General features: G+C 45.3%; 1 protein-coding gene across 1 annotated transcript in view; it reads left to right on the forward strand.

Moving 5' to 3' along the window:
- Positions 1 to 17242, forward strand: part of LOC149355002 (cytochrome P450 3A14-like) — an 89974-nt gene that overhangs the window by 23915 nt on the left and 48817 nt on the right. The window contains exons 3-7 of the mRNA XM_089577572.1: positions 6333 to 6385; positions 6529 to 6625; positions 7942 to 8067; positions 9107 to 9344; positions 16790 to 16914. Of these exons, the coding sequence (XP_089433698.1) occupies positions 6333 to 6385; positions 6529 to 6625; positions 7942 to 8067; positions 9107 to 9344; positions 16790 to 16914 (639 nt within the window). The remainder of the gene's footprint in view (positions 1 to 6332; positions 6386 to 6528; positions 6626 to 7941; positions 8068 to 9106; positions 9345 to 16789; positions 16915 to 17242) is intronic.

Below are 17242 nucleotides of genomic sequence, written 5' to 3' on the forward strand. Positions count from 1 at the left end.
TGCGCGGGCGAGCGCGACGGACTCACTGGCGCTCCTCGGAGTACGGCCACACGCTCTTGCGTTCACACTAAGAGAGGACGACCCTGTTCACGATGCGGCATGTAATCGGATAAATGAATGAGTTCATTGCGGTTTACAGGAGTATCGTAATCGTATATTTCGTGAAAGAAAGTGAAGGAATTTTTCAACGAAATTCAAAAAATATTGAATGTCATGGTCAGTTTTCATGCTTGACATGCTGGAGTTTCTCTTACGGTTGAAAAATGAAGTCAGCAGTATTAATTTAGTCCCTCTTCAGTGAAGTAATTAAACTGACTTTGTTGTTGCAACAAGCTGCGTTAACATAACACAGTCTTGAACTTACTAATCTTTTATGAAACAGCGTTTTTGTGCATGGCGGAGAGAGAAAGAAAAGTTTAATGACGGGAAGGGTGGACAGTTTGCCCGGCGGTAACGCGACTTTGGCCTGCTAATCCACACGGGGGAAAGGCAAACGAGAGAGGTACAGTTAGGGTGGCGATGTCATGACACAACGACTTGCATACGGCGACCTGGAAAACAGAGATGCCCACGCAAAGACTGACTAAGAATTTTTTGTGGAGAGTCCATATTATAAGAGCTTCAACGCCAATACCATCAGAATTCACGAATTGCAAGGAAGTAAATTTAAGAATTTGCAAATCTGATTGGTTTTAATTTCATTTTATGGAGTTTAAAGTTAAAAACAACTCAGGCTATGAGGGACGCCATAATGGTGCGCTCAGGTTAATTTCAACCTCCTAGGATTGTTTAGTATGCACTGATATTGCACACTACACGGCCCTATAGCATTTCGCCTTGATCGAAATAAGACCACAGCAGCCGGAATCGAACCGTGTCTTCCGGGTCAGCAGCCGAACACTAAAACCACTGAGCCACTGCGGCGGCAAAATTTGAAATTTGAGGTTACTATAAAATAATCCTAATTATTTAACTAATTACTTTAATTGGCTAAATAGAATTTTTAGCTCACACAGTCTTGTGGTCACTGCCAGTGATAGTTCGACGCCACAGACAACATGATGCAGTATCAGTTCTTGAAACGAAGAAAGGGAAAGATAAGGACCTCGTAGTTGGGGATGAGTTTTTCTTGGCGCCAAGCGGCGACGCAAAGAATATGCATGACGTGGGAATATAGCGCCGACAGTTTAAATTGAGGGCCGTAGGAAGTGCAATATGCCACCAGTGGAGGCTATGTTTGCACCGAGCTTTCTGCGCTCTTCATGCTCTCAGTTTTGGTTCTGAGTTGAAAAAAGCGCTTGATTTCTTAGCGCTGAAGAGCTTTACAGAATGACTTAACCATCATTGCAAAAATTGATGAGGCATTGTCTTGCCCGTGAATTCTAACTCGCAATTGGTGCTGACTACTAGGCTGTCTTAAAGAAACAGAAATTAATTAGACCTTTTGGGTAATTACGTACCTAATTACTGTGATTTTTATTCTAACACCGTCCACCATAGCTGAGAGTTCGTTTCTGAGAATATTTCGTTTCTATTTGGAACTACCTGTCTTTAGAATTTTCAAAAGTCGGCTGAAACACCTGGTATGTTGTAAGCGTTTAGTAAGAAATCATCCATTGCGCTTTCAAAAGTTACGATCAAAGTTTAGTAGACCTAGTAACGGCAGTAACAGCTCTTTGAAGGCTTTGTCAAAAGCTGTGAAGAGGTCTAAAAAGATGCAGCCTGCAAAAGCTGATCACCCTAAGACGCCATCGTAATTTATGAGTGGATGATACTAGTTATATATGCTAAATATGATGATATATGTTCAATTGTTTCTCTCGGTATATCGCATAGTGCACATCTCTTATCATGGTTAGATTGTTTTCTATAGCTTGGCATTTTAATACACCCCACTCTCCCTCCAAACGGTGGGTATTGTATTTTGAATTGTCATGGAATGATGCCATCTTGATTTGTCTTTTCTATTTTTCACGCGTTTGCAGAGCCCGCCTTTTTTCTATCGAATGAAATCAATTCTCACCGTGCGCCCTTTTTTTCCATTTAACGCTCTTTACTTCCCCGTTCTGGGCCCGTGCCTTCACAGTGGTTAGTTCTGTAGTCCTTTTCTAACTCTGTGAGACAAGACAACGTTCTTTCTATAAAACACTTAAATACCTTAGCTGCCCATCTGTTTTCGTCCAATTTCGTCGGGAATTCTTTATGCGCTATTTTGCTCTTTGCTTTCTATTCTTCAAACCATGTCCAGCTCATGTCCCCCTTTACTGCATCATTTGTGCTTCCGTCCTAAGCACCTGATGATAACCTGCCAATAGTTCTCTGATTTGTTTATAGCCTCCCCTGAAGTTTTGCTTTTAGGCACAAAACTGCCCCCAAAAGTAAGACATTTCATTATTATTCCTTTACAAATACATCTCAGTACTTTTTACCTATCTTAGCCCCGTAATGGTCTATTATTTATTATCGCAGCGTCTCTAAGCCTTCTCACTCTGGTTGCTTGATTGTGCTTTTCCATGTATATCTGTCCTTCTTTTAGAGTCATTTATATGATGCCTGCAAATCCAGGTGTCTGGTAGCCTTGTACTGCGAGCGCCTGATCAGTCTGATTACAGATTATCAACAATGCTGACTCAATAGCGCTAAAAGGAAGCCTAGAGTTTCTCCTTCATCGCCGCAAGCATTAACCAAGTCTAAATTTTCTTGACTTTCAGCTAATAGTAGAATATGATCTACATGCATTAAAGATTCACTACTCTGTAGCAATCTTGCCTAATACGTACGAAATATTATATCTTAGGTTGCATTCCTGTAGTCTTTTTATGTTTATCTTATAAATCACGAACAGCATTGGGGATAACGAACAACCTTTCCTGGTCCTTCGTGCACGTCAACTGTTGCCGCGTTCCTTATCCCTTGGCATCCAATTTCAACTTGATTTTCTCGATAAATTTTCTTCAGCAATTTATTACCTTTTCGGAAGAAATAATTGTGCAGAAAACACACATGAAGAGGCTAAGAAAGACACAGGACAAGCGCTACTAACTATTTGCCCCTCTACAAGTTTTGTTTAATTTTTTATGCCGTTTTTTATACGTTGCCCTTTGAATATACTCCACAGAGCTCCCTATTTACCGCTGATGTCCAGGAAGGCTAAATAGAGAGGGCTCTTCGCCGCATTATTTACTTTTATGCCTTGCGTAAGCACGAACAGGCTGTCACCTACGCGCTTCCTGCTTATGAACCCATTCTGAAATCCTCGTAATATCTTATTAGATTCCCTATTTATGTCTGTATTTTTAATTTTACTGCCTGGATTGCCAGCGTTAAGTAACCGACGTTATCGGCTTAGGTTAGAAATATGCTATCATTGTCCTACCTTTTTTCTGTTTAGAGATCAAATGAATTCTAATATCTGGTCAGTATTCCATAGTTTAATTATGTGATATGACTTTATACTGCCTTTAGCAACGCCTCCTTGCTCGTTGGTCCAACTTCACTAGCTACCTGCTTTAGGGTTTTTAGGAACATTTGCCTCCGCTATTCTCCAGCCAAGAGCGTTAAACTCTTAGCTCCTTTCCATTATGTTGTCCTGTACCGCTTCTCCATTCAGGGGATACGCATCATCAGCCACCTATATATCCGTGAACTGTTTTATTTACCATGTACAGGGATCTAAGCTTCTAGGTTATTTTGCTGATATGACTGCAAGTGTTTCTGTTTCATCTTGAGAAAGCTGCGCCTTCTTTGCCTGCCTGTTCTCGCACGAAGCCATCCGTCATGGCTCGATGACCTCCTTAATTTCCGTATTCCACCACCTTCGGGGCTTTAACTTTCCTTTCCAGTGGCTTCCCACTTTTACTTCCCTTATTTTGGTTCAGATGAGACGTTTTTCCTCAATATAATACCACTTTTCCATAGGGCGCTTCTCTATTTCTTCTTAAATGCCTGCTGCTATTTGCTTGTTTTGTTTGTCGTTTAAATTTGTGCTTCCTTTTTGTGCACCATACATTTCTCTTTTTAGCAGCTGCATCGTTTGCAGACTAATATTTTTACGGTCGCTTTTAAAACCATGGTTCCCCTCTTCGTTCATTCACATTTTTACAAGCTTGTTGAGATTTCCTGCGATAGTAAGCAGTAGACACTGGTCGTGCGCCTGTTTCAAAATTGCCGCGTAATTTGGTATTCATATTTAGGTTTTCTATTTAGTATAATAAGGTTACTCTGTTCCCAGAGTTCTAGCATTACCTTCCAGTTACACTGGGGCTTTACATGAGCCCGACAAATGTTGGGTGGAGCAGGCTGTCGAGCTCATGTATACGCTAGGGGGTCGAGCTAAGCGACCGTCGAGTCCAGCTGCAGGGGGTGGGTTGACTCTGCCCGATCCGGTTGGAAGGAGCGTGTATATGCTCCTGCCATATATACGCGGTCACTGCGCAGGAAGTCGGAGGTAACCTGTTTTTGGTCACGCCTGGGCATTCCTCCTCTTCTAGCGTCCGCGCGTGGTTCGCTTGCTCGATGCTAGGGGAAGCGGCGATCTCTACCCGACAAAAACAGGCTCATGTGCACGCGGTCGGGTCGGGTTGGGCCAGCCCGACTTCTGGTGCGCCCCGGCTCGATCTGCAACGTGGGGCTCATGTATGCGAGGCTCTAGTTCGGGTATCCGTTCCGGTCGTCGATGTGGCTCCTATAGAATCATTTGGCATTGTTTCCAAACTGCTTCATATCGTCCTTAAGACATTTCACTGGATCTTTGTTTAATGCAAAAACATTACTGGTGTCATTACGAGAAAAGCCAGTGGCCTGTGTTAGAATGTTTGTATCTAATGTGTGTACTCGAAGAGGATACCGAACATCCCAGCGATGGCAAGAAAAATTGTGCAACGCCATCAAGCGGCCCACAAGACGCAGATCAAACCGAGCACCGCCATTTCAGACAATCATGTAAATGCCGTTCTTCAATATATAGCCCCCTTGGCTGACCTCGATGTGGCGACAGTTTTCACGACTACATTCGCACCATAATTGTGAGTAACCGCTTCTTCGCACAGTGTTACGGGTGGTGTCATACGATTTATCGTTGCATATAGCTTATGTGTGCTAGTCAAGTTGGAGGCTAGCCTGCGACAGCATTCTAACCGACGACATATGGAGCTTAAATTGTATGCCTTGCCAGAGTCTTTGCCTCTTTCCTTAAGGCGCGGTTGCGGTGTCCACACTGATGTGAGATAGTTATTACGCCATTTCCTTTACTCCAAGCCAAATTTCGTATAAAAATTGTGAAGTAACCACTCGTCGCGCACTGTTTCGGATGGTGTCATACGATTTCTCTTTGCTGATAGCATGCTTCTCCTAGTCAAAGTGGAGGCTAGCTCGCACCAGGTATGATAAAACCGACTATCCGTGTGTCCGAGTGTTTCACTCGGATCATGATGTATTCAGCGACTGTGGAATCAACGTTTAGAAACACGTCTTCATTTCATTTCTCAGTGCCTAACCTGCATCGAGGTCAAACCCGCACGATTACACACTAATGATTTCACCTTCATAGCACATAAGAAGTCTTAATTGTCCTCTGAATTATTTTTTCTGCCTTCCACTATTCCTTATGCATAAATAAGCTACCTGTAGCGATGCCCTTTTTTCAACAATTGCACCTCCTATCCACACAGGTTCTTTCCAAATTGATTTTATTCTCTGCCAATTCCTTCTTTGATGGATCAGCATGCCAACTCTTCCATCGATATGCACGTCGGTCTTTGAATCCCGGAGGTATGTCTCATGCAGAGCTTGCGCACCTCTTCCTTATTTATTGAGCCGGCGCTCTATTTCGACCCCATTGGGGTTCTCCATGTTTATGTAATTGGTTCTGTTGTTAAATTCTTTATATTTTTCTCTCATGATCAGCTCATTTGATCATTTTGTTGGCCATTACCTCCGTAATCCCTCTGCCTTCTTCACTGCCTCCTAATCCGTGGCACTCCTAATCCTGGTCACCATTGCCACCTGGTGCCCCTGGAGATGGTATGCGAGAAAGATAATAAAGACGCGTTATCTGTTTCTATCCTAGGTACGGAAAACTAAGTGGCGGCCGTGCCGGGCCTTGTATACCCCTTAAGGGCTTCCAGCCGTTTATGTCAATTAGCTTGTGCTGATTAATGCGCTAAGCCTCTATGATTAGCTTTGCCCGTGTTTTTTCTGTAATACATTGCTTATTAAAGGCTCGCTTAGGCGGCTATAAGCTTCGTGAAGCATCTCAGACGTCGTTAGCCTAGTAATTAAGCCCTTCTGTCACCTTGCAATCTACAACACCATGCTATAATGCTTTTACGCAGGACTTGTACAAGACTATAGGAAGATGGAAAGAGAAATATGGCGACACTTTTGGGTAAGATGGATTTCTAAGGTTACATTTTATAGCCATCTGTTGAAGGGAGTGCATGGAGCAAGCGTGATGCCGCCTTTGTTTCAGACATATGATATTTCTAATACATACTACCCTCAATGATTTACCTTAACGTTTCTGCGCAGTTTCTACAACGGAGACGTGCCGTTCGTGGTGACCCTTGATTTTGACCTGATAGAGGAGGTGTACGTACGGAATTTTAAGAACTTCATCAATCGCGGCGTAAGTACCCGGAGCCGAACAAAAACCCCGAACTCAAGACACACTAGGATTTATTTTTGTTTGTGCCGCTCATCGGGGCGCCTGGCAGGATCGCAGCAGAAAGCATGCCTGGTTTAATTAATTCTGGCAGCGAAGTATTTTTTTGCGTTGTCACTGAAGGTCTGGTGCCAGATAACAAACTCAATAGTACTTCATTAGAGTGGGAGTCAAAACGCGCCTGTATTTGTTAAAGACTCAATTCTAGAAATTTTTAGGAGTGACATCATAGTTGAAAGAAAAAACTGACGCCAACCAACATTTTCATATTGGTTGGCGTCAGTTTTTTCTCTCAACTATCTCAAAAACCCAACCAGGCGGACCTCCGTCGAAGATGTTTTCGTTCAAATGACATCATAGTCATTATGACAGTTCTGGATTACTGGCCTGGTAAGTTAAATGCAGCATGAAGGCTCACAGCGCAAGTGTATGGGCTCAGTGTCGTTTAGTGTAAGCTGGCACCGCAGTAATCAAGATGCCACTTGCTTCGTAAACTCGGATCCATGTTGGCCCCAGCATATATTTTTCTGACTAAGATATTGAAGGAATCTGAAAGACATGAGTGTAAAAAAAATGAATTAAGATTGAATGAATGGAAATGCCTACGTGAGTGCTAGCTAGAAAGCGATAATGATTACGCATAGAAGGGTCACTCTACAATGAAATGATCCTATCTAGATGCCCATGGGATGAAATAATTGTGAGATGATGCAGCTAGCGTCAACGCTGCTGCGGCCTTCTCATGCTTACGTGTACGGCCAGCTCACTAACGCGCAGCATCCTTGGCCCGAGCTTTTGCTCGGTGCCGGGCGTCCATGCAACTAGTGCAAATTCGCATTGATGAGCGCCGCCTCGAAACTACATAGGGGCCTAATATAGCGCCGTCCGTTTTTGTCGTGGGGAACGACGACGCCTACAAACGTAGCTCACTCGCTCACTCAGCTGTAGTTAGGATATAACATCATGTGTGAATAGCCCAATATTAGATGTACTCAAAACGCAACTCATAATGGAAATAGCTGGTATAGAACTTTGGTGCCAGGTATGAATTACCATCGTGGCATGTTGACGTTCTTTTACGCATCACTAGCTTAACCATGTGCCGAACATATGTTTGATTGAAAGCGCCTCATTACGAACAATTATTATGTTCAACCTCACACAGCATACACCATACTTTTCTCTCACTATGGGGACGATGTTTGTGAGAAGGTGGGCTGTCATTGTCTCATTGTTTTGTTTATACTGCTCTGGATCAACGAGCTAACTCTTTTGTTCAGGTAACAATGGCGTCATACCAGCTGCATCCGTACGTGGGAAAGTCACTCCTGCATGCCACTGCTCCCCACTGGAAAAGCATTCGAAACTCGATAGCGAATGGGTTTACTGCAGCCAAGTTAAAACTAGTAAGTACAAGGCTACGTAAGCCAACACCGATACAAAACGCAGTACAAAGTGCAGGCGTGCCCCAGCCGCAGCGTACTCAACAGGTATGACTGACTTAGAAGGTGATCTGAAATATTTGCGCAGGGCTACCCATCATAGCAGTTGTGTACGTGCAGTCGCGAGTAAAAAAGATTAGCACACATGACGGAACATCGGAGCGCCGGAATGACAATGCGTGGCGCTGCAGGTGACGAAGTGGCTGATGACGAGAGTGCCGGGCCGTTCCCATTCTACAGTATTAGGGTTCAGCGGACTCTCACGGACCAGCAATATTACCTGCTAAAAGCAGCGCTATTATCTATTCTTCCCGCGAGTTCCTTTTGACAAACCATCGCGGACATAAAAAAAAACAGCAATAAAAGGAAGCCATCTTTGCTCATGATAACCGAGCCAAAAGGAATGCCGCATACGCAGTCACGTAGGGTCGGCAATTCAACGCTCGGGTGGTGCACGCTTGATAAAGCATACTTCCTGCCGTCCGCCCCTGGCTGCGAACATGGAAACGGCCTGATAGTCAAGCCTGCGAACCGCAGCGCCGCGTGTTGAGATATCCCAATTCTGATCGTCTCACACTTTGATCTTAGCCAAAAGGCTACGCCTTGATACGCATGAAGGAGCGTCTTCAGGCGACAATGTGAGGATGCCTCGAGAGAGGTTACCAAATATGCACGGCAGATCGCCAGTGATCTGTGCTAATATTTTTTGCTCGCGACTGTACATACAAAGAAGAAAAACAACACCAGAAGCTTAATATCAAGGAAAACTGCGAAATATAATCCGAATGCCTCGCTGAAGGAAATGCGAATGAAAATATTAAAATGCAGCAGAAATTGAAATAAAGATGAGCGCACTAAAACCTTTGCTGGGCCCATGGCGCGATTCTTATGACAAGTGGTTCTACTAAGAAGTCCTCCAACGTTAAACTTTTAGAGTTGGCGCTTCCGCTCTAAAAAACAGTCACATATATTATGTCTCTTCCTTCCTATTTTTGGCACACAGATGATCCCAGAGCTCGAAGAAGACATCAGCATTTTTCTAAAATCACTGGAAGAATGCGCAGATTCGGGACATGAAGTGGACATGCTTCGTGAGTACGAGCATCTCGCTGTGGACTTGGTTGGTCGACGGTCGTTTGGGGGAGACGAGCACCTTCAAAACCAACGAAATCATCGAAATATTGGCATTGCCAAGCTCTCATGCCGCGAGCTGATGACTGGTGCTCTTCACATGATCGCACGTGAGTGAATTCAGCAGTTAGATCCTTTCTCTCTTTATCAAAATGGCAAACGCACAAAAATACAACGGAGTTACAAGAAGGCCCTCCTTACGGTGGTAGGATTATTATAGTTGCAAACACATCTTCAGAGACATTAAAGTGTAGCCATGGCAACAAGCAGAATTCTTCAGGAGTGACTGTCTTGATGTTTCACTGCAGAGCGGTGTCAGCTTCCCTTCTATTCGAGCTTAATGCAGATTCCAGCCTACCTGGAGGTTGCCACAGTATGAAGCAAGCGCGTTTTATCTTTCGGATATCCTCAGTGATTTTCTCTTCTATTTGAATGTGTTCTTTTGTGTGTGAAGATATTTTGAGAGACAGCGATCGCATTATGTAAGCAAACTCTACGTTGTGATTAGGAAGCACAAAACAAAAGCGTCGATAACAATACTTTTAAGCCAGCAGAAGAGGGAGAATCGCTGAGGATGCTTCCAATAAGTAACGACTGTTATTGGTGATTCAAATAGTCATTGCAAGCATTTGTTTTGACAGCGTTCTTGCAGTGCCGGTTTGATGGGGGCTTTTCTTTGAGTGCACGTGTTAAGGGCAGCAGTGAGTCTTCTTTTATGCCTTCCCCTTTTTCGTCTCAATTCTGTATGTCAGCTCAGCCACTGCAACCAGTATAATCAATCAGGAACGCTGCAGGTGCATTACCACACCGAATATTTCATAGTGAATAGCGAGAACAACACTGCAGCGTGGAAAGAGACACAATAACAAGGGCGATGACATTTTCTCACAGGGGTAGTTTGAAACGAAGTGGCTTTCACGCTACGGCTTCGTCACCGTAAATCCGAATACTACTGCAGTTTTTTAAGAATAGTCTCCTTCAATGTTTGTGATCAACATGCTTGAATGGCCACTAGCTTCGGTACAGCGCGATTTCTTGCAACTGATTGCTTGTTTTCAGTTTTTATGGCTTAAGTTGCAAATTTATGTCTGTGGAAAGGGCTAGTAGATGCAGACTGTTATACGAGTTTGGACCTGCAGATATTCTTCTGTTTTTTTTTTTTGTGCCAATTTCGCATGCCGAAGGAGGCGGAAACATACCGCAAGGAAATTACAGAGCGCCAATAACCCTTTTTATTCTAACTGCCACATATGTACACGTTGGGATGGAAAGGATAAAACTCATTGTGCCAGTTTTCATGATATCAAAACTTGCTGTCTGGGCGTTGCTTTGCTGTCGTGCTTTGATCCTGAGCATTGCTGGTAAAGAAAGCATTAAGCACTCTTTTCATTGCGCTTGTCTTCACGCCGTCGCCCAGGACGGCAACCAAGTGTTCTCGAGGTGTCCACGCTATAGTGCGGCTGCACCTTAGGGCCTGCAGATCCCGCCGCGCGTCTGGTCCAGGCGGCCTTGCTGCGCCTTTCACCTGGCACTTCCTCGAACTCCGGGCACCACGCAGAAAGCATTTCGAAGTGTTTGGTGGCGTCTAGCGGCAGTGCCTCCCACCCGATACCTTTAACTCCCCATACAGATGCGCACACAGTGTCCAAGAACAATTTCTAAGCGTTTGACCGCTTCGACCGCGCGTCCTATCCGATGACAACAAAGGTGGAACACTGCGCGAAGCACGACCTTAGTGCACAGGGAAGGCGTCCGCTCCTTTTCGGGGGACGCCCCAGATGCGGCTGTCGCTGTGAAAAGCTAAAACCTTTTCTAGGAGTCTCTGTATGGTCCCCTTTCGAGGGTATTTTGCACTTACGAGGGGATAAAAATTACCTCTCGTAAGGTGTCCTTTATACAAATCTTTGTTTCCTTCCTTATGCATTGCTGCGCACAAAATTAGTGTTAGTCTTTAGCAGCGCTCTTGTTCAGGAACCAATAATTGCAAGCTCACTAATATATAAGCAAGTTCCCTTTGAATAAACTTCTACGACTTGCATGCCAGTGAAAGGAGCCGCAGTGCCGCCTGCTCGCGTCGGAACAAACTGCCTCGGCGCACCGTGCTGCCACTACCCATAGTGGCACCTAAAGGGCGTGGGTTCTAATCTCACTCAAACATATACCTTTCCGCGAGTGTTTTATTTTCTCAAATTTTCCAGCGGTGTGGCCGTAGGGACGGACGGGCGGACAAAAATCGGCGATAATGTTGTTGTAAAATGCATTCCTACCATAAAATACGGAATGCCTAAAAAATGAATAATTGAATAAATAAATAAGTGGCACGCACACAGAGAACCGAAGCACTTCAATGCTCGTGTTTCGAGTCTCGATGTCAGCTTTCACACGCTAATAACGATAGCTACATGGCCTATAGTGCGAGCCGTCCAGCTAATTTTGTAATACACAGGCGACACAATTACAAAGACGTACTCAACGGGATATCCCGCAGGTGTACACCTCGCACTGTCTTGATTTCACGTAAGGCACGTTGGTTTTGTCGTGAGCACTACATGTGTACATATGCATACTTCATATGTACTACATGTGTATGCTTCAGTAAATAGCATATGCGTTGACTATAGGGGACGCGAAACTGCAGGGTCTTTGAAGGAGAGAAGGGGGAAAGGAGGAGACAAAGAGTGCATCCCGCGAGCTTCCGGAATATCTCGGCGGCTGCGCACGAGCGCTCGGCGGTGATGCGGGTGACCGCGGCCAGTCGCCATTTAAAACCCGACGCACAGCCCGGCCCAAGCCGACTAACGGATACGCTATCATGGGATAATAGCACGACATAGCAGATATTAGCATAGTTTGGCATAATGGCATCGCTTGGCATAACGTAACAAAGTTTAGCACAAACTGCCATAACTTCGCATAGATTGACATAGCTTGGCATAGCACAGCACAGCTAGCTATCGCGATATGAAGCGGTATCACTGAGCAGGCAAGTGAACTCGTGGCGACTGCTCTGTAGATGACCTGAAGGCATTCCAAAAAGATCCCGTGATAAGTACCAAAGCTTTTGCTGTGGCAAAAAAGTACCAGAACAGTTGCCGGAGCGGTCTCCATAAAGTTTCCACAGCAGAAAGCATTTCGAGCCCAAAGCAGTTCTCACAGCTACCACTGGAGGACATTGTACTTATTGCGCAAAATGTTGGTTTGGTTTATTGGGGTTTAACGCCCCGAAGCAACTCAGGCTAAGAGGGGCGCCGTAGTAGTGGAGGGCTCCGGAAATTTCGACCACCTGGGGTTCTTCAACATGCACTGACATCGCACAGCACACGGGCCTCTAGAATTTCTCCTCCAAAAATATTCAACCGCCGCAGCCGGGATCGAACCCGCGTCTTTCGGGTCAGCAGCCGAGCGCCATAACAACTGAGCCACAGCGGCGGCGCGTCGTCTGCTGCGCGCTGTTGCCTGTGGTGAGGTGATTGCATGCACACCTTCGATGGTGGTCGCTCGAAAAGAATTTTTTTTGGCTTAGCGAAATAAAATGCGTTTTCTGTGTTTTCTTTTCTGAAGCCTTCAGCTTAGTACGCGAGTTTAGTGATTCTTGGGAAAGCAGACTTGCTCTCGATGCCCTTCTTCTGATTGCTGAAGAAACAGAAATCGATGAACCTCTATTTTATGATTTGCACTTTGAAGCATGTTATTCCTATGTTACGAATGTGGTCTCTTTTGAGCTGTAGAGTGCTCCCGTATTTGAAAAGCGGCACGTGCCGCGCATGCCTACACCGATGTGCTCTTTTGCTGGCTGTCAAGTTCTTGCTCGCTATTAATCGGCTCGATAATTAAACAAATTATCTGAAGATGGCACCGCCGCCGCGGTGGCTCAGTGGCTATGGTGCTCGGCTGCTGGCCCGAAAGACGCCGGGTTCGATCCCGGTCGCGGCGGCTGAATTTCTTTGGAGGAGAAATTCGAGGCTCGTGTATTGTGCGATGTCAGTGCACGTTAAAGAACCCCAGGTGGTCGAAATTTCCGGAGCCCTCCACTACGGCGTCTCTCATAGCCTTAGTCGCTTTGGGACGTTAAACCCCATAAACCAAACCAAACAAGGTGGCACTAAAGTAACCTTGCGGCACGAAAGTAGCAGAGAAAAGTGCCGAATGCGACGGCTTCCCCGCTGCCTCTGAGCCTGTGTGAGCCGAACATGCAATCAGTGCGGCTTTTGCAGAACCATTGGCCGCTGGCAAAACCCAGCGGGTCTCAAAGTCCCCCAGGAATGCGATAATTAGGACAACTGCTTCCTTGCGTTGAGGTTATTTACATAGCTGTGCACAAACAATATTGCTCGTGTGCTTGGTATGAAACGCAAGGTGGGCTCTCCTTATCGAAAATGTTATCTACTCTAGCTCAGATGCTCAGGGGTTGTGGTTTTACTCGTTTACACACTACGATAACACTACAATAAGCGCCGATGATGCTATCGCTTGCTTGGGAAACGCTTCGCCTAGGACCAGCGTTTCCGCTAACTGCATCTGCTTCTTCCCATGGCACAAATATCAGATTTTGAATTGCTTCACCGAAAAATACGCTCGGACACCACTTGCATTAATGAAAACCGCCAGATTTGTTGTCCACCGGTCCTAAAAAGCGCATTAAAAAATTGGCACTAGCTTAGCTCGGCTATGCCATGATATACGTAAAGAAAGCAGGCATGCTACACAGCTGGCGAAGCGAGTGGAGGCGAGCGCAACGACGAGGCAAGTGGTGTGACGTCATACCAAACGGCGGCGGCGGTTCCGCGGCAAGGCGCGCGGTGTGACGTCACGCCAGATGGCGCGGCCAGCGCACGACGTTCGCGAGCTGCGCGGTTGCTAGGCAACGGCTCAAGATCGGTCTCTGTGCCTCCTCGGAGCAGCGCCACCGCGAAATCGCAAGTTCGTGGGTAATGTAGCTTTCGCTACAAAATTATTGCTGGACATTCCTGAAGCGGGGTGCTTTAACATCCCAGGCATATGGCTCCTTGATTTGAGCTGCTTTCAGAGCCCCTTTAACGCGTACTGACATCGCACAGTACGCGGGCATCTATTATTTCACCTCCATCGAAATTCGACTACTGCTGCCGGGATCGCACCCGCGCCTTTACGGTGAGCAGTCCAGCACGATAAGCACTGAGCCACCGCGGCTCCTGTATATATATATATATATATATATATATATATATGTGATGCGAAATTGAGAAACGCTTCTTTTAAGTAAACATTTATTGGGAGTCGACGTTTCGGACAGAGCCTGTCCTTTTTCAAGACTGAAGTTACATGGTTCTTGCTTCTCTTCTTAAAGGGTCTTCATCTGTACAGGTGTTCGACACATGAGCCAAAACAAGCCGACGATGCAGAAGGAAGAACGGCTCAGGGAAGAGAAAAAAGAAAAAATTAACAAAAAATACACAAACGCGACAGGGAGCGGGAAGGGTAAATGTCGTCGCCCGCCACCCACGTATGCGGTCGCAGGGAAAAAAGAAAAAAAAGGAGAAAAGGGGAGAGAGAAAAAAGAGCGGGAGGGGAGAATGGACGGAGAGCTGAGTCCTAAAACAGCGGACAGGCAACAAATCTCGCCTACATGGCGCCAAAATACATGCGGTTTGAGAAGCTTGCAGGCAAAGCAACCTCTCCAGTGAACCTAACTCGTCGAAATAGCCAAAATTTGTTGGGCCACAGCGCCGAGGTTAATCGCGTTCTCGAAATTCTAAAAACGGATTTGGACATTACTTACGGTGGGCTACATGCCTCTCAATAATTAAGGAGCCCAACGGTAATAGTTTAAAAGTTAACTATTAAATATTGGTTAACAAGCCTGCTAGTAAGCACGTCTTAGTTGAATTATGATGTACTACACCACTGACAATGCTATGCCAGAAAAAGCACGCATCTAATTCAAATAGCTTATTTTTAAAAATTCCAGAAAATCTTAGGTGAAACACCCTGTATATATATATATATATATATATATATATATATATATATATATATATATATATATATATATATATATATATATATATATATATATATATATATATACACACACATGGTAGAGCACCAGACCACCAGACGCGTAATTCGGAGGTGGTGGGTTCGGTTTCCACCGGCGGCATATAGTTGTTTTTTCTTCTGCTTTTCTCCTTAAGCATTAGAATATTTAGTAATATCCTCCATTGATCAACACCATAAATAAACAAATATAAATTGAATCCCCCGTGTTCCTTGGTTTCTGTGCCTGTTGGCTTCACTCATATGTATAACGAGCCCCTCATTCCCCTTCTCTTGTCTGCTTAATTGATTTACGAGGGCCTCGGTTGTGGCAGCCTTGATGCCAGAGGAAGCACAAGAGGGTTCTCACACGCCTTCTACCCTCGCCATTCGACGACGTTCCACGTCACACCAGCGGTAACTAAGGGCGTACTGCGCCCGCCGCTTATGAACTTGGGTGGCGCTGATGAACACTCTCAAGGTTAGGTCAATTGTAAGCAGAAATACCCCAAGAAGCAGAAGCTCTGACAGCCGTCGCCATAGCTCAGTTAGTAGAGCATCGGACGCGTAATTCGGAGGTCGTAGGTTCGGTTCCCACCGGCGGCATGTGGTTGTGTTTTCTTCTGCTTTTCCAATCAATTATCTTTAAGCGTTAGCATATTTACTAATATTTTCCATTGATCAGCACCACAAATTAACAAATATAAAAAAATTCCCTGTGTTCTCGGTTTCTGTGGCTGTTGGCTTCTCTCATATATATATATATATATATATATATATATATATATATATATATATATATTATTAGGGACAGGGGGGATTTTTAATTAATTTATTTATTTTGTGGTGCTCATCAATTTACAATATTACTCAACATGTTATCGCTTAAAGCTAACTGATTACAAAAGCTAACTTGACCTCTGCGGAGCTCGCCGCACTGAAGGCCCTAAAGCAGCAACACCGCAGCTGCCTCGCTCTTTGTGCCGAAGAACTCGGGTGGTCTTCCTGGACACACTAGCGTATCGACACTGCCGGTCACGGGCCCTTCCACCAGCAACCTCGTCGAGTCGCACTAGCCAAACGGTGGGTTATTCATCAGCACGTGGCTGAAATGCTGAACCTGGGCATCATTTCCCCTTCGTGTAGCTCCTGGTACTCGCCCGTCGTCTTTGTGCGCAAGAAGGATGGGGCAATGCGCTTCTGAGTGGATTACCGCAAATATCAACGCCGTGACCCATCTCAACGTCTATCCGCTACCTCGCTTTGACGACGCCCGCGACCGAGTGCAGGGGTTTCAGCACTTCACCACCTTCGACCTTCTTTCGTGCTACTGGCAGGTGCCACTTCATCCAGCAGACGCAGAAAAAGTTGGCGTTTGTGACTCCCGACGTTTTTTACCAGTTCAACCGCATGCCTGTATACCAAGCGCTATAAGAAAGCGTATTTCTCAAGAGGCACTCTTGAGAAATCTCTGTGATGAAATCCCCTCTGTGATGAAGTGACGAAATTTGATTTATGGCACTTTTTCTTCTCCCTCCAGAGAGCATGACAAGTTTCGGGCCATTTTTGAAGCCACTGGTCTTATTGATACCCATTGTTGGAAATTTCCGTACGTTAAGGCGAGAAACAATGAAGGTCATGGAGATGAGGAAGCGAGACCCTAAGGTAAGCCATGAATTTCAATGTGATTGCATGTAAGACGTCGCGTAACAAAAATTTCTGGCTTCTCTTTCATGAAATCCCTTGATTGGTCGATAGAAGTTACACCACCATGTGACAGCATCACAAACTGCCTACCGTGGCACGTGGCAACCTGCTAACCACATTGTGAGAAAACTGCCAAAGAGACTGTGAGCAAACTGCCCACTGTTACCGAATTTAATGCAGTTGCCACCTGCCCACCGTGGCGCTTTACATGAGCCTTCCAGGCGCTTGGGAAAAGCAACCTGGTTTTCAGAAGCCCCTCTTGTGGCTGTGATTGAAGCAGCCACCC

The sequence above is a fragment of the Amblyomma mixtum genome, chromosome 3 (genome assembly GCF_055824585.1).
Source record: "Amblyomma mixtum isolate Tamu chromosome 3, ASM5582458v1, whole genome shotgun sequence".
NCBI lineage: Eukaryota > Metazoa > Arthropoda > Arachnida > Ixodida > Ixodidae > Amblyomma > Amblyomma mixtum.